The 24,381-nt window shown below is 34.4% G+C and overlaps 1 protein-coding gene across 12 annotated transcripts in view; it reads left to right on the forward strand.

The window, feature by feature from the left end:
• LOC136034132 (RIMS-binding protein 2-like) overlaps positions 1–24,381 on the forward strand; it is a 317,880-nt gene that overhangs the window by 211,891 nt on the left and 81,608 nt on the right. For 10 of the 12 annotated variants that reach the window (XM_065715293.1, XM_065715294.1, XM_065715292.1 and 7 more), the window contains 2 exons: positions 5,358–5,569; positions 18,285–18,395. In XM_065715293.1, the coding sequence (XP_065571365.1) occupies positions 5,358–5,569; positions 18,285–18,395 (323 nt within the window). The remainder of the gene's footprint in view (positions 1–5,357; positions 5,570–18,284; positions 18,396–24,381) is intronic. The other 2 variants (XM_065715296.1, XM_065715302.1) reach the window with 1 other exon arrangement.

The raw sequence follows: 24,381 nt of genomic DNA on the forward strand, positions 1-24,381 counted from the left end.
TCTTCCTCACTAAACAAATCTTCCTTCACATCCAAGGTATCACAAACTTTTTCATTTTCATCTATATCTTTTCCTGCAACTGTATCTCGGTTTAGCACATTCTCAAAATGTTCCACCCATCTTTCTTTAACTTTTTCCTTATCACTAATTGTGACCCCATTTCTATCTTTAACTGGGACTAGTCCGGATCGGCTACTCCCTTTCAATTTATTAACATGCCAGTATAATATTTTACTATTATGCCGTCTAGCCGCATCTTCCAGATCCTCAGCAATTTTATCCATCGCCTCCATTTCACATCTCCTTAGTTCATATTTTAATGCTTTCTCCACTTTCTTTACATTCCTTTTGTTTTCATACGACCTATCGCTCAGATAATTCTTATACAAACCCCTTCTACTCTCTATTAAACCTAAAGCTTTTTCACTAATATTCCTAGTTGCTGTCTTAGCACTCTTCCCTAGGACACCATCAGCAACTTCACAAATTGTTTTTCTGAAATTATTCCATCCATCTTCCACATTGTCAAATTTTAAACCCTCAAGTTTAGTACTCAACTGTTCCTGGAATTTTTTTTCTCAAATTTTCATCCTGAAGTCTACCAACATCATAACTTCCCGGGAGGGAGTTACTCTTCCGAAATTTCAGCTTTAAATTAACCTTAGACACTACTAGATGGTGATCTTTACTTTAAACATCAATAACGGCACTCCTATACACCCTAGTATCTTGTATTGATCCTGCTAGTCTTCTGTTTACAATAACATAATCAATAAGGTTTGCTGTCTTACCATCACGTGAATACCATGTCAACTTATGGGCCATTTTGTGACCAAACACCGTATTGGTTATAACTAGGTTGTTATACCTACAAAATTGCAAAAGCCTATAGCCATTACTGTTTTCTTTTCCTACACCAAAATTACCTAGGCTAGGATACCATCTATCCCTATTTCTACCAACCTGGGCATTAAAATCTCCTAGCAAAAACACCATATTTCTACATGGTACCCTGTCTATTTGCTCCTGTAACTGTAAGTAAAATTCATCTGAGTCACTAGTATCTCCATCAGTTGGTTCAATGGGGGCATATACTACTATAACTGATACCCTAAACTTTTTAGTCATAAAATGAGCAATTAGTATTCTATTATTAATACCTTCCCAGCCTAAACAAGACTTAGCAGCTTCCTTATTCATCATGAGCCCTACTCCCTGTCTATGTACCCCATCCTTCCTTCCTGAGTAAACAAATTCTATGTCACCTAATTTCATGCTTCCTACCCCTGGGATATGAGTTTCTGAAACTCCTAATAAATCCAGTTCAAACCGTCTGAATTCGTCAGTCAAAATGTCGATGCGATAGTCATTTTTTAACGTCGTAACATTCCAAGTTCCAATTTTCATGTTCTTTAAATCTTTGAAGTTATTTTGGCCTCAAGAAAAGCAGTGATCCCGGATGCCAGTGCAGGATGGGGACCAACATATCTTCTCAAGTCTACACCGAAGCGCTTAAGCCGGCTTAGAACCGGACAGCAAGAAGTCCCTGGGACCTCCAGTAAGTTGGAGGCTTTGTGCAATCCTGGGCCCATCTTGGTCACAACATGGTTTTCAGCACTTGGCGATGCTCTTCTATCAACAAGAGTCGAAATCCTGCACAGACAGTCCCAAGCCTATTACCTCCGACTCATTATATATTCATGCCTACAAATATTATGCTACTACGGGGAGGCAGCCCATAGTAGATAAATTAGCTAGGAAGAGGTTTTTCAGCCCGAAAACGCCCATCAAAACAAACCAAGCCCAGAAAATTATCCAATAATCAGAATCCCGTACGAGTGCTGCGTTGTTTACTAGGCTATAATTTCCTTGAGGGGCGCCACTCCTCAAGTGGGAAAAATTGACCGCAAGTTTCCCAGTCTTACAGGTACCCCGAAAGGGTCGAGGCAGCCCTTTACAGAGGCCGTTGTCCATAAATCTGGATCTTACGCCCTGCCGCAGTTGTCCTCCTATAGAGGATCCTCCCACGATGGTGTTCTGCTTCACCATGCAATTTAACCCATTACTGGGAGAAGGTTTGTAACTCATCTGACGCGTGAACACGGCAGTTGGCCCTGCTGAGTGTACATTTGAGGGGCCTTCTTCCTCCTCCACCTGAAATTATGACCCCCAGGGGAGGGTTTCCCAGTTTCTATTATGGGCCCCACTGGGACAAGGTCCTACTTGGCCTAAGCCTCCTATGGAGCTACTCTACCTATCTATAGGGCTTACATATATACATATATATATATATATATACACATACATATACATACATATACAAACACACATACATATACACATACACACATATACACATACATACACATATACTCACTAACGTGCAAATATATACCCTGAATTGGTATAGGCTAGGTCTGTATATGGTGAATATTAATTTCCTTTCTGATGCAAATGCACAATAACTTTGGATTCAGGATGCAATTCTGACTATAGAGTTAAGTATTTTTCTTACTTGAAGTGTATGTGCAGAATTAGAAATTCTGCTGGTACTACAAAAGTAGACCTAAGTAGCCAATTTAGCCTGTCTGAAACATCTCACAAGCCAACACCTTATAAAAAACACCTTTGATAATTTAAATGAATAAGAAAACTTATTAGAAATTCTGCTGATACTGCAAAAGTAGACCTAAGTAGCCAATTTAGCCTGTTTGAAACATCTCACAAGCCAACACCCTATAGAAAACACCTTTGAGAATTTAAATGAAGAAGAAAACTTATTAGAGACTCTGCTAATACTGCAAAAGTAGACCTAAGTATCCAATTTAGCCTGTTTGAAACATCTCACAAGCCAACACCCTATAGAAAACACCTTTGACAATATATATATATATATATATATATATATATATATATATATATATATATATATATATATATATATATATATATATATATATATATATATATATATATATATATATATATATATATATATGATGATTTCTCAATGAAAAAGAATTACCCATTAAAAAGAATACCCATTAAGTTATCTGTTTTAAACTTTGCCAATTCAAATTGACCATTAGTTGAAAAATACCATCAAATGATTGGTAAAGTAGGCATAACTGCTCACTCGTATGATAAAATTTGATCAGAGAATCACGGGGCATTCTCTAGTCGCAGTGTTTAAATCCTTCTCCACCCAAAAAAAAGAATTCATGACATCTATACATAAATGAATTCTATTTTTGTTTCAGACCCAAAATTTTTGGTAGGTCAAACACCCCCCCCCCCCCTCTCCGCGCCCTGCAAGTGCACACACAGGAGACTGTTTCTAGAAATACGCGTAGAAATATACTCTCGGAATACTCCGATAGGAATACTCTCGGAATATACTCTCGGAATATTCCAGAGTTTTGTACCTTCTAGAACTAATCATTTTCTTTCCTTTATTTCCGAAAGTCAAAACTTTTCTATGGACTTAACTTATTTGGAAAGTGAATAATTCAACTAAAATGCATCTGGGCATAGAGTAATAAATATACAGATGCTTTGATTTTCTATAAAGTACAAAGGACAATGGAAACTAAATCTGACTGTTCTTCATAATTCAATTGAAACTCACGGAGCCAAACCACACATATCATAAGAAAAAAAAAAGAAAAACTGGAGATTCAATTTTTAATCAGTAGGGATTTTATGTGTAGCTATACAACTTATGGTTTTGGTGGGTACAGGATTCAAAAAAGTAACGTGTGTGGAAATTAAGCCATTAACCTAGGGCATTAATAAGCTGAAGAAAATTGTCATTTGAAGACATAGTTGTCTTAGGGATCAACCTGATTGTTAATGTTTGAATTTTTTGGCAAAAAAAGCGTTGTCCAATTTAAATAAATTAGAATTGCTTAGTTATTTTCACGGTTCAACGTGGCAACAGTGACAAAAATTTGGTACTACCTTACAAAACTACTTAATTTTGAAACAATCAAAAGCATATATATATATATATATATATATATATATATATATTAAATTTATATTTAAAAGAATTGATCTGTCGCTAAGTTCTGTTAAGTTCCATAAAAATATATCTTCACTTATGTTCATTGACGCTTAACGTTTTGATTTTTGTTTCAGTTTCTATCTTCAAATTAGCCCCAGACTAGAGGCACTAATTCACATTAGTAATCTTTTTAATTCTTTCAATTAAATTAACAAAAATATTTTAGGTCGATTTGTTTTTTCGGCTTTTTTCAATGAAAATACTCAAAAAGATATTTTCAAAATCTGGGGAAAAGTTGCCCCCCGCTATTGGCGCCCCTGTCGCAGGCCAGTTGCTTTTATGTCTATATCTTTTAAACTCCTATTAAATTGAGAACATCGAAGTTATTAAGCTTCTTGGCGAATATATTTAGTGACAAAGGAGAAACAGTGTATTATCCTTTTCGATTTTTTTTCTCAAATTTTCCGTTTCAGAATCTTTTTTTCAGCAAAGACAACTTTCAGTGTATAATATCTTATTCACTAATCTTTTGTTAAAAGTATTACGAGTTTAGGTAAAATAAATAATGATTTTTTAGTAGAATAATACGCTAACATTAGTGTCTGAATTGCGCTTTTCATTTCAATTTTTGTCTTTAAATTTGTCACAAAATTTAGAGACAGCCACCAGAATGTTCGCATTTACTGATTTTTAAATAAACTATAAAAAAAAGTCTAAGCGGAATACTTCTTGTTACATTTAGTCATGTGCCAGAGAAATCTAGTTTTGTGTCCATTGATCCAACATTTGGGTATGTAAATAAAATTTTGCTCCCTAAGTGACTAGAAATAGTCACTCAAATGCCAACTGGATGTAATTATCAACAACTAGTGAAAACTGGAGTCCTATAAATAGATCAAGTTAGTCATTGCACTTAGTATTTTAAGACAAACAGCAAAGAGAGAAATAAACAACATCAAACGAAACTGCGACCAGTATAGAGAAAAAAGATGAAGGACTAAAGCAACGCGGATATTTAGCCCGTTTGTAAACTAGTATGTGAACTTTCATTAGTATTTGAAGCGACAGTCCAGACAAAAACAAATTGTCGAAAAATCTGATTCAGGTCCATCTAAAAGTGGTGCATTTTTTGAGGTTGGGTGCGTGCGAATTGCCCATATTTCTCCGAGTTCCTCATATTTTCCGCTTAATTTGCCTGTTTTTTTTATATTTTTAAGTTGTTAATTAATTTAGTTCATTAATCCGGTATTTGAAGTTGCAGTTTTTCTATTTAAATAAAATTGTGCTCCCTAAGTACAATTTTGCACTTTGACAAGTGTCTGAGTTGTGCTTTTCATTTTGGTTCTAACAGAGTCGATCTTCCTTTCGGTGCTAGTGCCACCACCAAGGCAGCTTACACTTGAACGGCAGCTCAACAAAAGCATTCTGATTGGCTGGAATCCGCCAGAAGTGCCAAGCGGAACAATTGAAATGTACCATGTGTATGTTGACGGAATATTAAAGACAACTGTAAAAGTTACTGAAAGGACCAGAGCCCTTATAGATGGTGTTGACTCCAACAGGGTAAGTTGAGCTGACCTTAATAGTCTCTAGGATAGTTTCTGGTACCTTCTTGAATGACCGTATTTCAGACAGTAAGCTATGTGAAAAATGTGGTTCTATCCATTCTAGGGCTATAATAAGAAAAAGGATGATGTGGGTTGGACACTTTTTCGGGGATGAAGGATGACATATTGCCAAAGATACTCGTTTTCGGATATCCATCAAGGGCCAAACGAAAAGTGGGTTGTTACACAGTGAAGTAGGAAGGGGTTGTAAGAACAGATTGAAAGGGAATTGGGGCTTCTTATGAGAATGTAAAAAGATAAACTTTATATAGATTGGGATGGAGAAGGAGCGTCTGCAGCTGTGTTTGTCTCTGGCAGCTTGATGCTGTGGGGAGTAACTAGTTGTAGCTGTAGCAGTAGATCAGTGTCAGAATATCCTCAGCGAAGGTGAGCTTAAGGTTAATGTTCCTTATGAAATATATAATAAAAAATAGGCAAGGCATTTGTATCATTGGATTCATATGTTTTAGAACTATACATTCAACGAGTTAGAATTAAGAAATTTTCCAATATTAACTCGTGCTCACAGTGTTTTCTACGTATTTTTCAGTTTAATAAAAATACAAAGTAAATTTCGAAAGTATGATTTTGTAGATGCATAAAACTGTATCACAGCTACCAAATGAGGTCAAATTATCATTTAACGTTGAAAAATCAAAATTGTACGCCTGCAGGAAAATGGTATACCAAACCTTGCTTGAAATTTCTTAGGAGGGTTTAAAGAGGGTATCTCTGAAAAGATTGTGATGGAACAGGTGCGTGCGCAGCCGTGTCGGCCTCAGGTGGCTAGGTGCTGCAGTGAGTTCTTAGTAGTGGTAGTAGCAGATTTCAAATGCAATTTTATGGGGTTTCCTTCTTTAATGCGCTCAGGTTGGGGACGTGAAAGAGTATACACAAGAGTGTCCTACGAGAAGAACAAAATACTTAGAGTCTTAAATTTTTATTTAAATAATTTTAATTTTATTGAAGTAGTTTTTTTGTTACAATGTGTAAGTATTTTATAAAATCGCTGGAAAAAATTTAAATGTTTCAAGGAGCTTTTCAAATTTTAGGTTTCATTTGGGGAAGAAAGTATTTGATTTGCTTGCTGGAAGAAACGCAAAGGGTAAACTTTAAGCAGCCTTTTTTTGAAGAATTCTGCACTTCTGTGCATTTCTTGTACATTTCAGAAAAAAAAATATTTGATCACCTCACTGGAATAAATACAAAGGCTAAACATCAAGGAGATCCTTCTAAGAATTCAATTAAAAAAAAATTAACTGAAAGTAGGGAGCAACATTAAAACTTAAAACGAATTGAAATTATTACGTATATGAAGGGGGTTTCTCCTCTTCAACACCTTGCTCTTTACGCTAAAGTTTTTATTACTTTTAAAAATAGCTTCTCACTGTTATAATGAAACGAACATAGTGTTTCCGGAGTCGTTCTTAAAGAATTGGAACAGAATTCAAGCTTTAGCGTGAAGAACGAGATGTTGAGGAGGAGCAACATCCCTCATATACGTAATAATTTCTGGTTCATTTTAAGTTTTAATGTTGCTCCTTACTTTCATTTGGAAAAACTTGTTTTTTTATTTAATTTCTGATCTTTTTTTAAGTTATCCAAGGAATACTGGCCCGACCTGCACGGAAAAATGCCCTCCCACTCGAATATCCTCTAGGCAATTCAATCCCAGAGAAAATTTACCTAGGCAATTTCCCTTAACGACTCCACGCATTGGATTGAGACGCAAAAGAGAAAGCAAGAAATGTAAAAAGAATTTTGTATAGGAATTCTGGTAAATTCCCCCAGTGTATAATTTCCGCTAGAAATTTCACTCTCTGGAAACTTCCCTCTCCATGGAAAGTTATCCCTGTGGAAAATCCCACCAGCAGAAAATTTTCCCTCTCCACCCGAAAAATGCATACTATACTTCCCAATAACAAATACTATACGGAAACAATGGACAAATTTTTTAACTTAGAGACTTTTCTCTAGGGGCTGTAGAGGTCATGATATATCCAAAGGCATAGTTATTAGGCCTTTCAATAATGCTGAACAAAATGGCTATCTCGAGATTTTGATTCGACGATTTTAAGAAACAGGAGCGTGGGAGGGGGCCTAGTTGCCCTACAATTTTTGGTCACTTAAAAGAGCACTAGAACTTTTTATTTCCGTTCAAGTGAGCCCTCTCACGATATTTTAAGACCGCTCTGTCGGTACGATCATTCCTGGGGAAAAAAATAGACAAAAACACACAAACACGCATCCTTGATCTTTCTATTGGCAAAAAATACAAAGTTCCACATTTTTGCAGATAGGAGCTTGAAACCTCCATTGTAGGGTTTTCTGATATTCTGAATCTGATGGTGTGATTTTCATCAAGATTCTCTGATTTTTAGAGAGTGTCTCTCTTTTTTTCGAAAATAGGGAAATTTTTCTCAGGCTCGTAACCTTTGATGGTAAGACTAAACTTAAGAAAACTTATATATTTGAAAGCAGAATAAAAATTCGATTCTTTTGATGCGTCTATTGGCGTCAAAATTCCGTCTTTTAGAGTTTTGGGTACTACTAAGCCGGGTCACTCCTTACTTACAGTTCGTTACCACGAATCGTTTGATTCGTTACCAAGAACTGTTTGAAAATTGAGAACGGACATTCGTGCCTGAAGTTTCAGCTTAATGTCAAGGTTTAACCAAGTTTTAACCTTAATGTCACGTGATTTTTATTGTTATTAATATTACCCCAAATTGAAATAAGCAAAAACACTTGTTTCAAAATGCACCATGAAAAGTGAAACATTTTATCGGAATTACGCAATTAACAGTTTATATTTTAAAATATAAATTTAAATATAATATATATATATATATATATATATATATATATATATATATATATATATATATATATATATATATATATATCCTGATCCGAGTGGTCCTGACCGAGTGGGTTGGTGCGCTGGATTCGGGATCCCTTGTCTGAGAGGACGCGGGTTCGAATCCCAGTGTACCCAATTCTTCAGTTTGGGACGGGGGTCAGTGGCTTGACTCTGTAAGCATAGCCAGAGTCGACCAAGCTCTAAATGGATACCTGGAGAAATCTGGATAAGGTAAACAGGAAGAGTGTGCGAAAGCAAAGGGTGGTCGGCCCCAACTCCCCACGGTACTTCCTGGCTGAAGGGCCAAGAAACAGAGATCAGCACCACTGGCAGGGACTGTAAAGTCTAATGCCGTATCCTTTTCCTTTACCTATATATATATATATATATATATATATTTATATATATATATATATATATATATATATATATATATATATATATATATATATATATATATATATATATATATATATATATATATATATATATATATATATATATATATATATATATATATATATATATATATATATATATATATATATATATATATATATATATATATATATATATATATATATATATATATATATATGTATATATATATATATATATATATATATATATATATATATATATATATATATATATATATATATATATATATATATATATATATATATATATGTATATATATATATATATATATATATATATATATATATATATATATATATATATATATATATATATATATATACATATATATATATATATATATATATATATATATATATATATATATATATATATACATATATATATATATATATATATATATATATATATAATATATATATATATATATATATATATATATATATATATACATATATATATATATATATATATATATATATATATATATATATATATATATATATATATATATATATATATATATATATAAAAATATACATAATAATTACAATATAAATATATATATATATATATATATAATATAAATAATATATAAAATAAAAAAATATATATGAAAATTAAAATAAAATATATATATAATATAAATAAAATATTAAAAAAAAATATATATATAAATTATAATATAAATATATATATATATATATATATATATATATATATATATATATATATATATATATATATATATATATATATATATATATATATATATATATATATATATATATATATATATATATATATATATATATAAATATAATATAATCAAACAGTTCGTGGTAACGAACTGTAGTAAGGAGCGACCCGGCTCAATAGTAAACGAAACTCTAAATAACGGAATTTTGATGCTAAAATATACATCAAAAGAATTGTATTTTCATGCTGATTTTAAATATATAAGTTTCATCAAATGTGGTCTTTGTCATCAAAAGTTACGAGCCTGAGAAAATTTTTCTTGTTTTAGAAAATAGGGGAAAACACCTCCTAAAAGTCACAGAAAATCACACCATCGCATTCAGCGTATCAGAGAACCCTATAGCAAAATTTTCAAGCTCCTATCTACAAATATGTGGAATTTCGTATTTTTTGCCAGAAGACAAATCACGGGTGTGTGTTTATTTTTTTTTTTTTTTTTTTTTTTTTCCCCAGGGGTCATCGTATCAACCAAGTGGTCCTAGAATGTTGCAAGAGGGTTCATTTTAACGGAAATGAAAAGTTCTAGTGCCCTTTTTAAGTGACCGAAAAATTGGAGGGCACCTAGGCCCCCTCCTACGCTCATTTTTTCTCCAAAGTCAACAGATCAAAATTTTGAGATAGCCACTTTGTTCCGCATAGTCAAAAACCATAATAACTATGTCTTTGGGAATGACTTACTCCCCCACAGTCCCTGGGGGAGGGCTGCAAGTTACAAACTTCGAGCAGTGTTGGCATATAATAATGGTTATTGGGAAGTGTACAGTCGTTTTCAGGGGATTTTTTTTTTGGTTTTGGGGGTGGGGTTGAGGGGAGGGGGCTATGTTGGAGGATCTTTTCTTGGATAAATATGTCATGGAGGAACAGAAATTCAATGAAAAGGGCGCAGGATTTTCTAAAATTACTATAAAAAAAAATGAAAAAATAAACATGGAAAAATTATTTCAATTGAAAGTAAGGAGTACCATTGAAACTTAAAACGAACAGAGATTATTACGTATATGAGGGGTTCTAAAAATACTCTAGCATAAAGAGCGAGGTATTTAGGAGGAGATAAATACCTCGCTCTTCATGCTATAGTATTTTTAGTAATTTCAACTATTTATTCTGGCCTTTCTGATTCAGGGGTAATTCTTAAAGAATCGGCACAAAACTTACGATTTAATGTAAAGAGCGAGGTATGAATGAGGGTACAAACCCCCTCATATACATAATAAAAATTTAAAAATATAAAAATTTTGTTACGTAAGTTAATTCTTAAGTTACATATATTTTTTACTAATAAAAAAATTCGTTAAAAATTAAAATTTATATTTGCCTTTTTGTGCAACCGAAAAATTGCATGGCAACTAGGCCTCCTTCCCCATCCCATATTTCTCAAAATCGTCTGATCAGAACTAAGTGAAAGCCATTTAGCCAAAAAAGGAATTAAAATGTAAATTTCATTTTAATAATTTATGTGTGGAGAGCCAAAATCAAACATGCATTAATTCAAAAACGTTCAGAAATTACATAAAAAAAACTAGTTTTTCTAACTGAAAGTAAGGAGCGACATTAAAACTTAAAACGAACAGAAATTACTCCCTACATGAAATGGGTTGTCCCCTCCGCAATCCTTCGCTCTTTACGCTAAAGTTTGACTCTTTACCACAATTCTAATTTTTAAAACAATTAAAAGCTTTAGCATAAAGAGCGAGGGATTGCGGAGGGGACAACCCATTTCATATACGGAGTAATTTCTGTTCGTTTTACTAGTTTTTTTTTTTATGTTAAATATAAGAAATATATGTTTAAAAATTACATCCCTTGAACCACTTTAATTTTCGACAGCTACAGTAGAGCCAAGCGAGTAGCCCCAAGGACCGCAAACTCTTGGAAAAACATCGTGTTTACTAATTCGTTTGCTCCCTAATTTGGCTAAAATATTGTGTATGTGTGCTGTACTGTTGATGGCTGCGATAAAATTTAATTTTATTAGTAAATTCTTATAAAATGATTTAAAGTAATTTAATTACTTTAATTACTTAGTAATGTTTGGTTTACATCAATTAAACCAAAATTGAATCAGTGATTTATTTAATAAATTAAAAATTTTACTGTTAATTTAACAAGTTTAGAATTCATATTTACTTTTTTTTTTGCCACGAAACACACTCTGTGAAGTTAGAGATTAATTTAATGAAACAAACTATTTTATTTTACAATTTAATTAAATGGTTGGTTAAATCATTATTTCAAAGTTGAATATGTAACATGTTTAATAAATTAAAAATTTTATTGAAAATTTAATAAATTTAAAATTCATATTTACTATTTTTTTTTTCTGTCACAAAACACACTCTGTGAAATTAGATAACTTAAAAAACTCTGTTAGAAAAGCAATTGCTTACAATAAAGGAAAAAAAAATCAATAAATTTCTGGCATCAACTTGTCAAAATGAGAAATTGAAGAACTGGTAAACATTTCTATTGACCAATATCTTTTTCTTGTTTCCCTGCCTTTTGTCCTAATGTACCTGTCTCCTAAACTTTTACATTCTTCTTATGGCAAAAATATATATCTGCCATCACTCATGAGAGAATCCCCGGAACACAGCTTAGATATGCAATACAGTTATGAAGACTCCTATCTTGCCCAGAAGAAGCTTTTGGTACAGAGCTCTGAACTTGGCGCCTTCTCCAAGCCCGTGCTCCGACGCGTGGATCGTGGGAACATAATTTTGTTTTGTTTCCAACCGGCATAATTTTCACATTGCAATGAATCACAGCTTTACGATTCTATTCACGACGTCAGTCCAATTGTTCCGACTTTTAGATTCAGACTGCCAGTTTCCTGCCTCCATCTGCTAGGATCGCTACCGTGCACTGTGTCCCAAATATTTATCGAGTCTTCATAACTGTATTGTATATCTAAGCTGTACCCCGGAAACAACTTTCTGGATTATTTGAAACCATCCATTTCTCAAGTTTTTGCCACAGCATAAACATTATACAGTATGGAAAATCTGGTTCAGAAATGGTACACATCACAGCGCCCGGTTTAGTAAGTCTCACTAAGTGTCACCGCAATAGCTTCAATAATGGTTCTATATTCCAATGCCGTATAAACTTGTCATTACGCACGCGCGAAGGCAGAGTAATGACGAAACGTGTGCGAATGATGTGTCCCAAAAATCTGGATAGTACAGGAATTTTCCATACTGTAGAATATTTACGTTGTTGTTTTGATTAATTTTTCTGTTAGTTGAACCAATAAGTGATGATCGAGCGGGAAGCGAAAATACTACTGTAATCCCTCTTCTTTTTGTACCGTATCCTCAAATTGAAAAATAAAACTGTTTAATAAAAAGAACATTTCACTAAAACTTGGTGTTTGTCGAAATCTTCAATAATGCAACTGAAACTCATTCACTAAACGTGCAAGTTTAATTTCAGTATAAAAATAACCCATTCTTCCTCTCTGACTGCATAGATTACTAGTCAAAATTGATCATTACTGATATTTCTATTTCTTTATTCCTCATCAGCTCTTTCTTTTCAAATTTGTGTTTTTATTATTATATCGTCTGTTTTTTAAATGCCAACGAGATTGCATCTCTAATCATATTAAATATGGCTCATGTCGGGGGTTTCTTTTTAACTTCGATTGATAAAATTAAATTTATGCACGGTCAAAGCCGTATCCAAGATTTTTGTTCGGGGGAGAATTTTTTGTTCAGGGTGGGGGGGGGAAGGATTTTTAAAACACAACAAAATTTATTTAAATATATTTTTTTTTACTTTTCTTAAGAGTCAATATTTTTTACAAATTTTTTACAATTATTTTTCTCATCAGCTTCTTCAGAGATATACTTCTTCCCCTTTTTTGTTTTTTTGTTCTAAAACTATTCTGTTTTTATTGAACGCCTACCAAGTTCTAGTCATAAAAATATCATTAATTAAAATGAGGCTTTGTGCTTACCAATTTAAATGAATGACTTTTTCGTGAACCATTCAATACGAATAACTGATGTCACCTCTGTCGTAAGTCTGATGTAAACTGAAAACTTCAATAAACTACTAAAGCTGATGAATATTTTTTGAAATAATGAAACGTGTCCATGCTTGCTTAAAACACCAACTATATTCGTCCAAAATTGTATTTGCAGTCTCCGTCCAACGATAAAGAGCTTCTCTTTACCTTTGAACGGCTTTTCTGCTGCTGAATAGTAACTATATAATCAAAATACAATATAATCACAATACACACTCACAATCACAATATAATCAAAATTTTGTCAGCTATATTTTAATGCCTATTTTTATGTTAAATTTTAAAATAAAACAAGTACTTCTGAAGGGAATGGAGGTGGGAAAAAATTGTATTTGCCAAATTTATATTACAGGCACCAAATAGTACAAAAATGAAAAAAATATATTTGTTGTACTATTCTTTTAGTAATAAATATGTTTACGTGAATTGGTAGGAAAAACATAATCAAACAGTTCGTGTAACGAACTGTAGTAAGGAGCGACCCGGCTCAATAGTAACCAAAACTCTAAAAAATGGAATTTTGATACCAATACCTACATCAAAAGAATCGCATTTTAATGCTGATTTTAAATATATAAGTTTCATCAAGTTTAGTCGTACCCATCAAAAGTTACGAGCCTGAGAAAATTTGCGTTATTTTAGAAAATAGGGGGAAACGCCCCCCCCCCTAGAAGTCATAGAATCTTAACGAAAATCACACCATCAGATTTAGCGTATTAGAGAACCCTACTGTAGAAGTTTCAAGCTCCTATCTACAAAAATGTGGACTTTTGTATTTTTTGCCAGAAGGCAGATCACGGATGCGTGTTAATTTGTTTTTTGTTTTTTTTTTTCCCCGGGGGTGATCGTATCGACCCAGTTGTCCTACAATGTTGCAAGAGCACTCATTCTAACGGAAATGAAAAGTTCTAGTGCCCTTTTAAGTGACCAAAAATATTGGAGGGCACCTAGGCCCCCTCCCACGCTAATTATTTTACCAAAGTCAACGGATCAAAATTCTGAGATAGCCATTTTATTCAGTGTAGTCGAAAAACCTTATAACTATGTCTTTGGGGACGACTTACTCCCCCACAGTCCCCGTGGGAGGGGCAACAAGTTACAACTTTTGACCAGTGCTTACATATAGTAATGGTTATTAGGAAGTGTACAGGCGTTTTCAGGAGGATTTTTTGGTTGGGGGAGGGGTTGAGAAGAAGGGGATATGCTGGGGGAACTTTCCGTCGATAATCTGTCATGGGGGAAGAAAATCTCCATGAAGGGAGCGCAGAATTTACTAGCATTATTTAAAAAAAAAAACGATGACAAAATAAATATGAAAAAGTTTTTTTCAGCTGGAAGTAGGGAACAGCATTAAAACTTAAAACAAACAGAAATTATTACCCATATGAGGGGCTCACCTCTTCCTGATACCTCGCTCTTTACGCTAAAGTATTTTTAGTAATTTCAACTATTTATTCTACGGCTTTTGTGATTCAGGGGTCATTCTTAATGAGTTGGGACAAAATTTAAGCTTTAGTGTAAAGAGCGAGGTACTGACGAGGGGGTGAACCCCCTCATATATGTAATAAAAATATTAGAATACAAAAGTTCTTTACGTAAGCTAATTTATAAGTTACGTAAATCTTTTACTAATAAAAAGATTCGTAAAAAATTAAAAGTTCTAGTTGCCTTTTTAATTAACCAAAAAATCGGAGGGCAACTAGGCTTCCTCCCCCGCTCTTTTTTTCTCAAAATCATTCGATCAAAATTATGAGAAAGCCATTTAGCCAAAAAAAAAAAAAAAATGCAAATTTCGTTTTAATTATTCCTTTGCGGAGAGCCAAAATCAAAACATGTATTGATTCAAAAACGTTCAGAAATTAAATAAAAAAAACAACAAGTTTTTTTAACTGAAAGTAAGGAGCAACATTAAAACTTAAAACGAACAGAAATTACTTCGTATATGAAAGAGGCTGCTTCCTCATCAACGCCCCGCTTATTACGGTTAAGTTTTTTACTGTTTTAAAAACAAGAATTGAGAGAAAGAGTCAAACTTTAGCGTAAAGAGCGGGGCATTGATGAGGAAGCAGCCTCTTTCATATACGAAGTAATTTCTGTTCGTTTTAAGTTTTAATGTTGCTCCTTACTTTCAGTTAAAAAAAAACTTGTTTTTTTTTTTATTTAATATTGGTCTAAGCGACGTTAGTTAAAATGATTTGGAGAATATTAACGTCTTTAAGTTGTGGAGAAGTGATTGTAGCAGGACTATCAAATAAAGCAAGAACAAATGGGGGGGGGGGGGGTGGTACTACTTTGCTCACTGAACTACTGAGTAAGTTAGGCTGTTGAAATATTATATGATTAGAGCACAGCAACTGAAATTAATGATGTTTCTTTTTCCCTTTGCCATAGTTTTTATCATAACTTGTGCGTTTGCTGCATCAAAATTGACATGCTATTCCCAATAGTATATTTAATACAAGGCACCTATAAAAATTTATTAGTACACGGTTGGGTAGTTCAAGTGTATGTGAAAACGATTGTAAAATTTTCTTCTACCTGTGAAGGTTGAACAGTTGAATAGCAGGCCAAAATTTAAATGGACATTGTCATGCTTCTGGTCCAAATAAAGTAAAGCGAAATCAACCCAAGACATTTTTGTTTGTCAAATTGAATACATAATTTTTTACTGAAAGTAAGAAGCAATTCAAAAACCTGAAACGAACAGAAATTATTATGTCTATGAGGGGATTTTCTCCCTCCTCAATACCTTGCTCTTCACGCTATAGTTTTTAGTACTTTTGAATAAGCTTCTTTTTGTTCTATTTGAAAGACGCCTGTGTTCAAGGAGTATTCTTATGGAATTGGGACATAATTCAAACTTTAGCGTAGGGAGCGAGGTATTGAGCAGGGAGCAATCCTCATCATATATGTAATTAATCCTGTCCGTAAGTTTAAAAGTTTCTCTTTACCTTCAGTTAAAAACTTATTTTTTATTTAATATCTGACCTTTTTTAAATGATTTTGGGAAATCTGTCTCCATCTCCACTGAAAAACCCCCTTTACCACGTTAAGATTCCCAAGACAATTTGATCCTAGTGAAAATTTGCCCCGGGCAACCACCCTTATTAGCTCCACACGCAAAATTGAGTTAGCAAAGATAAACTAAGACAAATAATAAGAATTTCGTATAGGAATTCTTGAAAATTCCTCTAATTTAAAATTTCCTCTGAAAAATTCCCCCCCCCCGGAAAACTTTCCTTCCCATGGAGAATTATCCCGGTGAAAATACCCAGCATAAAATTCACCCTCAACCCCCCCCCCCCCCGAAAAATTTATGTATTCTTCCCAATAACAAATACTATACGTAAATAATGGACAAATTTATAACTTAAAGACCTTTCCCGAGGGGCTCAGGGAGTCATATTATCTCCAGAGCCGTAGCTATTGGGTCTTTCAACTATGCTGAACAAAATGGCTATCCCAAGAAGATTGTCCTTTTTGGCCTACCACCTGGAACTACACGGAAAGCAGTTCGTCCTTGTCTGGGTTGGGAGGATGTCATAAATAAAGATTTAAAGGAAATGAGAAATTTCTGGGAGGATCTAAAGTGGGAGGCCTGGAATAGATTAGGCTGGAGGAGGAGCGTGCGGAGCTGCGTTGGCCTCAGGCGACCTGATACTGCAGTGAGTTATTAGTAGTAGTGGCAGTAGTAGTAATAGTAGTATTGGTTTGACTCTATCACCCCTAAAAAAAAGAAAAGAAAAAACGCCTCCGTTGTCTTTCTTCTGGCAAAAAAAAAAACACTTTTTTTAGATAAGACCTTGAAACCTCTACAGTATGGTTCTCTGATACACTCAACATGATGATGTGATCTCCGTTAAGATTCTTTGACTTTTAGGGTTTTTCCCCCATTTTTTGAAAATAAAGCAAATTTTCTCAGCTTCGTTGCTGTTGATGAGTAACACTAAGCTTGGTGAATGTTACATATTTATAATCAGCATTATAAGCCTATTCTTTTGATATAACTATTGGTATCAATATTTTTTTTTATTTAGAGTTTTGGTTACTATTGAGCCCTTATATGCAGTTTGTTACCACGAACTGTTTGATTACTGTTAAGACGGGATCAAAATAAATAGAATGGTTGTTAAGCAATGGAAAAGCACCTGGACTAAATTTGGTAGCCACGACTAAGACTCACAAATTATTCAAGGCCAAAAATTGGCAATCATTGGCAAAACTTTAACCCAGCTGTGCGCACAAGGAAAAAGGGCCTCCATCCCCCTGAAATTGAGGCTTCTGCGTCGTCTTCGGAATAGTCTGCAATGCTAATATAATCGCTTGGGTTTTGGCCGAATTTTTACCAACCCCCCCACCATTTTACAAGGAATTCCTGCTTAAGTGTATCTTTGAAACTTAATTATTCTAAGCTATTTATAGGTTTATCTGGATTCCAACGGTATATGCCACTGGTTTTGCCAGTAACTTTGTAACTAACATGTAATTAGGTAGTTATACATTTCCAATAAAATCTTTTAAAATAAGCTATCTTATGTGTATCAGATTTGAGATTTAGCACAACCTATTTTTTTTTAGCCTCATCGCATAAGCGTTCGTTCTGTAACACCGCGCAGAAGAGCATCATTGGATGCAGCATGCACCATGGTGATAGGGAAAGGAGCTCCTGTGGCACCAACCGGTGTAAAGGCAAGTGTCAGGATTTTATACGATAATAAGGTTACATGTTGATAGGAGGTATCTTTTCTTTAAGTACAAGCAAAGAATGGTAAAAAGGGGTCAAATTCACCTGATGCTCGTTTTATTAAAGTGGTCAAATTCAAGGACGTCAAAGATTAAAGTTTAGAGTCGTGAGCACACTTAAAGTTGGATGAATTGCCGAAAAATAACGCAACACAGTTAAATAAAAATGTGTGAAAATGAAATTTAAATGAAATTAAAAATATGGAATTTGATAGAAAAACAACGAAAGTGATGCAAATGATAGAAAATAAAGAAATTCGTCGTAGAAATAACGAACTTCGAATACATGATATAAAATTCTTTATATTAATCAATCACCCTACATAATAAATCACCCAATCGAGAAGCAGAGCTGCACCCCACGGTGGGAATCTTGGTGCTTGCAGCAATTTTTCACTACAAATTTATATAACCCAGCCTGGACACCTTCTGTAAAAATATGCTGGCAACTCTAACTTTTTGACTTCAAATCTGATAAACAGCACTACTCTTTAATCTGGTACTCCTATTGTTCATCAACACCTAACTCTCCCTCTCCTTACCCAACTCTCCCTCACCCGCCTTTCACCTTAGTCTAACCAGAGGTATTTTTGCTGGGAAAAATCATGGATACTATTCAAAAAAATGAAACCTGTCTTTTCAATGAATATAGAAAAATACGTGCAACCTCTGACGATATCTAAAAAACAAATCAAATCCTTCTACTTGTCAATGTCATATATTTCCAATCGGTAATCAACTTTTCTTTTGAAATGGAATGATTTAAATTTTTCAAGCTAAATCCATTTTACCTAACATATCCAAATGCTTATTTGAAGTCTAATTGCTTCAGAATTGATTCGGAGTTCGATTAGCAAATGGGCAAGTTCTAATTTGGGGTACATCAATGTAGGCTCTTAATGGAGAGTTTCCTTATTTCTGGATTAATAAAACTCCATTAACCAACGTATAGGTTCGAGTGTTTTTTCCGAATTAACATAAGTTTGAATTTGGTTACATCAAGGTGGATGCTTAATGGGGAGTCGGCTTATTTCTGAATTAATAAAATTCGATTAGCTAGCATATTAGTTTGAGTGGTCTTATCTAGGGGAGTCTGCTTCTTTCTGATTTAACAACGTTCATTAGTTGATGTTTAGATTTGAAATGGGATGCATCAACTTGAAGAAAGAGCCTGGACCAGAAGGGACATTCAGAAAAAGGACTTTCTGCATTTTTCAACACAATTAGGACGTACTCAAGTCTATTATTCGTTTAAAGTACCAGTGAGTAAAAAAAAATAGTCCTTGGACCCATCCTCTGTCTATTCATACCTGAAAACCATGACTTTTCGGGATCCCTCTTTTGCTTCAGTTAATAAAGTTTTTAGGATAGTACCACATTTTGTCAGTGTTGTCACTTCAAATTGTGAAAATAATTTAGCAAAGCTAACTACACTTTTCATCTACATTACACATTCACGACACTAAAACACATTATATGACAACTACACATTCAAAAGGAAAGTGTATAGAGGTCTATTTCCTTAAACATTTAATTCATTTTTTTTCAATTCATCAAGTTATCCCTGAAGATTTCCTGACAAGGATAGGCTGCGTATAATAGGTTACAGCTGCTCCTGTGTTCTGAAATAGTATAGAGTCTCTGATCCGTCATAAACTCTTTCCTCCGTCCCTATTCCCGAAAGGGGAGTCCTGCTTGTTTGACCTCAAAATGGCGTAAGGATAGATCAAACACGAATTCTCGATCAATCATGCTTAGAACTAATCACGATCAATACTTATAACCGTGACCACGATCAGCGTTGCAGGGTCAACTTGAGGAGTGTTTCCACTCGATGACATTACAGTCTAGTAAACAGCAAAGCGTTTGCACTGGATTTTGATTGATGGATTAAATAAAATAAAAACTAGTTTTTTTTTAACTGAAAGGTAAGGAGCGACATTAAAACTTAAAACGAACAGAAATTACTCCGTGTATAAAATGGGTTGTCCCCTCCGCAATCCCTCGCTCTTTATGCTAAAGCTTTTAATTGTTTTAAAAAGTAGAATTGTGGCAGTAATTTCTGTTCGTTTTAAGTTTTAATGTCGCTCCTTACTTTCAGTTAAAAAAACTTGTTTTTTTCCATTTAATTTCTGAACGTTTTTGAATTAATGCATGTTTGATTTTGGCTCTACGCACATAAATTATTAAAATGAAATTTGTATATTAATTCTTTTTTTGGCTAAATGGATTTCTCTTAGTTTTCATCAGACGATTTTGAGAAATAAAGGGTGGGGAAGGAGGCCTAGTTGCCCTCCAATTATTCGGTTACTTAAAAAGGCAACTAGAACTTTTAATTTTTAACGAACGTTTTTATTAGTAAAAAGTATACCTAACTTAAGAATTAACTTACGTAACAAACTTTTATATTCTTATATTTTTATTACGTATAGGAGGGAGTTTGTACCTTCGTTAATACCTCGCTCTTTACACTAAATCGTAAGTTTTGTCCCAATTCTTTAAGAATGACCCCTGAATCAGAAAGGCCGTAGAATAAATAGTTGAAATTACTAAAAATACTTAAGCATAAAGAGCGAGGTATTTATCTCCTCCTAAATACCTCGCTCTTTATGCTAAGGTATTTTTAGAACCCCCCATATGCGTAATAATCTCTGTTCGTTTTAAGTTTCAATGCTACTCCTTACTTTCAATTGAAAAAACTTTTTATGTTTATTTTTTCATTGTTTTTTTATAGTAATGCTAGAAAATCCTGCGCCTTTTTCATTGAGTTTTTCTTCCCCCCTGACATATTCCTCCAAGGAAAGATCCTCCCACATAGCCCTCTCCCCTCAACCCCATCCCCCAAACCAAAAAAATCCCCTGAATCGTCTGTACACTCCCCAATAACCATTACTATATGTAAACACTGGTCAAAGTTTGTAACTTGCAGCCCCTCCCCCAGGGATTGTGGGGGAGTAAGTCATTCCCAAAGACATAGTTATTATGGTTTTCGACTACGCGGAACAAAATGGCTATCTCAAAATTTTGATCCGTTGACTTTGGGGAAAAATGAGCGTGGGAGGGGGCCTAGGTGCCCTCCAATTTTTTCGGTCACTTGAAAAGGGCACTAGAACTTTTCATTTCCGTTAGAATGAGCCCTCTTGCAACATTCTAGGACCACTTGGTCGATACGATGACCCCTGGGAAAAAAAACAAATAAACACGCACCCGTGATTTGTCTTCTGGCAAAAAATACGAAATCCCACATTTTTGTAGATAGGAGCTTGAAATTTTCGCTATTGGGTTCTCTGATACGCCAAATGCGATGGTGTAATTTTCGTTAAGATTCTATGACTTTTAAGGGGTGTTGCCCCCTATTTTCTAAAATAAGGCAAATTTTCTCAGGCTCGTAACTTTTGATGACAAGGACTAAATTTGATGAAACTTATATATTTAGAATCAGCATAAAAATTCGATTCTTTTGATGTATTTTTTAGCATTAAAATTCCGTTTTTTAGAGTTTCGTTTACTATTGAGCCGGGTCGCTCCTTACTACAGTTCGTTACCACGAACTGTTTGATAATTCTTTTGGGTTTTGTTTTTTGTGGCTGGCCTTTTCGGGCTGAGGAAGCTCTTTCTAGCTACGTTATCTATTATGGACAGTCACGCCATAGTAGAATGATTTCAATAATAAAAGATTGCAATTTGGAATGTTAAAACGTCAATACACAAGTATTGTATTGACATTTTGACTTAAAATTCAGACTTGCTAAAATTCAATTCTGAACTAAAATTGTTAGGGGTATTTTCACTACGGATTTTAATGCCCTGGTTAAACAAAAAGGATAGAAATAGGGAATGATTTTTTTAAATTTGGTGGTTGTGAATTTAGATATAAATTACTGAAGGTTTTTAGCATGAGCTTTAAAAGGGGTAAAGTATCTAGCGATCTTTGGAAGATTTTAGTTAAGCCCCTGCATAAGAAAGGTGATAAAGAGTGTTTTTTTGTAATTATAGAGGCATTAGCTTGGTTTCTGTAGGAAATAAATTGCTTTTTATGATGATACTTTTTAGACTTAGAGTCTCTGTAAAGTTTTAAGGAAAGAACAGCGTGGCTTTATGAAGGGAAGTGGTTGCACTGTCGAGTCATCTGACCCCTTTTGTCACATAGACCTATTTTAGGTAAAGATATTAAAGTGATTATTTCTCTGTGCGAGAATAACAATGCTGTGTTTAAGGTAGGAAATAATTCTTGTAACAGGTTTAGTATGGAATCAGGAGTTAAGCAGGGTTGCAGAATATCCTCATTTATACAAATAATTTTGATGGACTCTTTTCTAAGGCACGGCAAATGCTGTGGGAGAGCCTAGGAAATGGAAAGAGGAAACTTATTTATTAGAATCAAATGAGAAATTGAGACACTGCTACGCTTAGATTATGTTGATGATTGTTCTAGATGAAAATATTAGCAAAATCAATGATTTTTTGGGAGGTTCTGATAGTTTAGGGTGCAAAAGTAGGTTTGAAAATTAATTTTAAAAAGACTAAATCACTTAGACTTGGTTAAGAGGTGATATTGGGTAAGGATAAGATTGAGGTAACAAGGGCAGTACAAAATTGAGGTAGTCAAGCAGTACCTGAACGGTGAAGATAAGGTTGCGATAAGACCGATTTGACCGAAAACCATGCTGTTCATTTCTTAGCACAGGGACCTCCTCAGTCCACTCAGCGTGTCCCCAGGTGGCGATAGGAGAACCCCCTATAGATCTCTAGGGCACCTCCATAGGAGACACGGACCACGTTGGGACCTTGTCCCTGGGAGTCCATAGTAGAAACTGGGAAACCCTCGCCTAGGGATGCAAATGCAGGTAGACGAGGAAGAAGGCCCCTCATTTGTACATTCAACGGGGCCCACCAGTGTGTCCTCCCGTCCCGTGAGTTAAAAATCCTCTCCGAGAAATGGTTTAAATTGCATGTTGATGCAGAACCTCAAATTGGAAGGATCTTCTACAGGAGGACTATTGCTTTAGGGTGTAAGATCCAGATCTATGGATAAGGACCTCTACAAAGGGCTGCCTTGACCCTTTTAAGGTACCTGCAAGACTGGGGATCTTGCGGCCAACTCTATTCCCACTTGAGGAGTGGCGCCCTTCGAGGAAATTATAGCCTAGTAAACGACACATTATTTGCACAGGCTTCTGATTGAGGGATAATTTTCCTAGGCTTGGTCTATTTTGGTGGGCATTTTCGGACTGAGAAACCTCTTCCTAGCTAATTTATCTACTATGGGTTGCCTCAACGTAGCAGCAAAATATTTGTAGACATGATAATATAATATGCCGGATGTTCTAGGCTTGAAACTGTCTGTGCAGGATTTAAACTCTTGTTGAAAGAAGAGCATTGTCTAGTGCTGATAACCATGTTTTTGACCAAGATGGGCCCAGGATTGCACAAAGCCTCCATTCATACTGGAGGTCCCAGAGACTTCTTGCTGTCCAATTCTAAGCTGGCTTAAGCGCTTCGCTGTAGACTTAAGACGATATCTTGTCTCCGTCCTGTACTAGTATCCGGGAACATTGCTTGTCCTGAGGCCAAAATAATTTCGATTATTTAAAGAACATGAAAATTGGAACTTGGAATGTTACGACGTTAAAAATAACTATCGTGTCGATATTTTGACTGACGAATTCAAACGATTTTAACTGGACTTATTAAGAGTTTTAGAAACTCAAATCCCAGGGGTAGGAAGCCTGAAATTAGGGGATATATAATTTGTTTACTCAGGGAGGAAGGGCACATAGACAGGGAGTAGGGCTCAAGATGAATAAGGATGGTTCTAAGTCTTGTTGAGGTTAAGAAGGTCTTAATAATAGAATGCTAATTGCTCATAAGAGTTCTAGGTATCACTTATAGTATTATAGTTGTATATTGCCTCTGTAGAACCGACTGATGG

The sequence above is a fragment of the Artemia franciscana genome, chromosome 12 (genome assembly GCF_032884065.1).
Source record: "Artemia franciscana chromosome 12, ASM3288406v1, whole genome shotgun sequence".
Classification (NCBI taxonomy): domain Eukaryota; kingdom Metazoa; phylum Arthropoda; class Branchiopoda; order Anostraca; family Artemiidae; genus Artemia; species Artemia franciscana.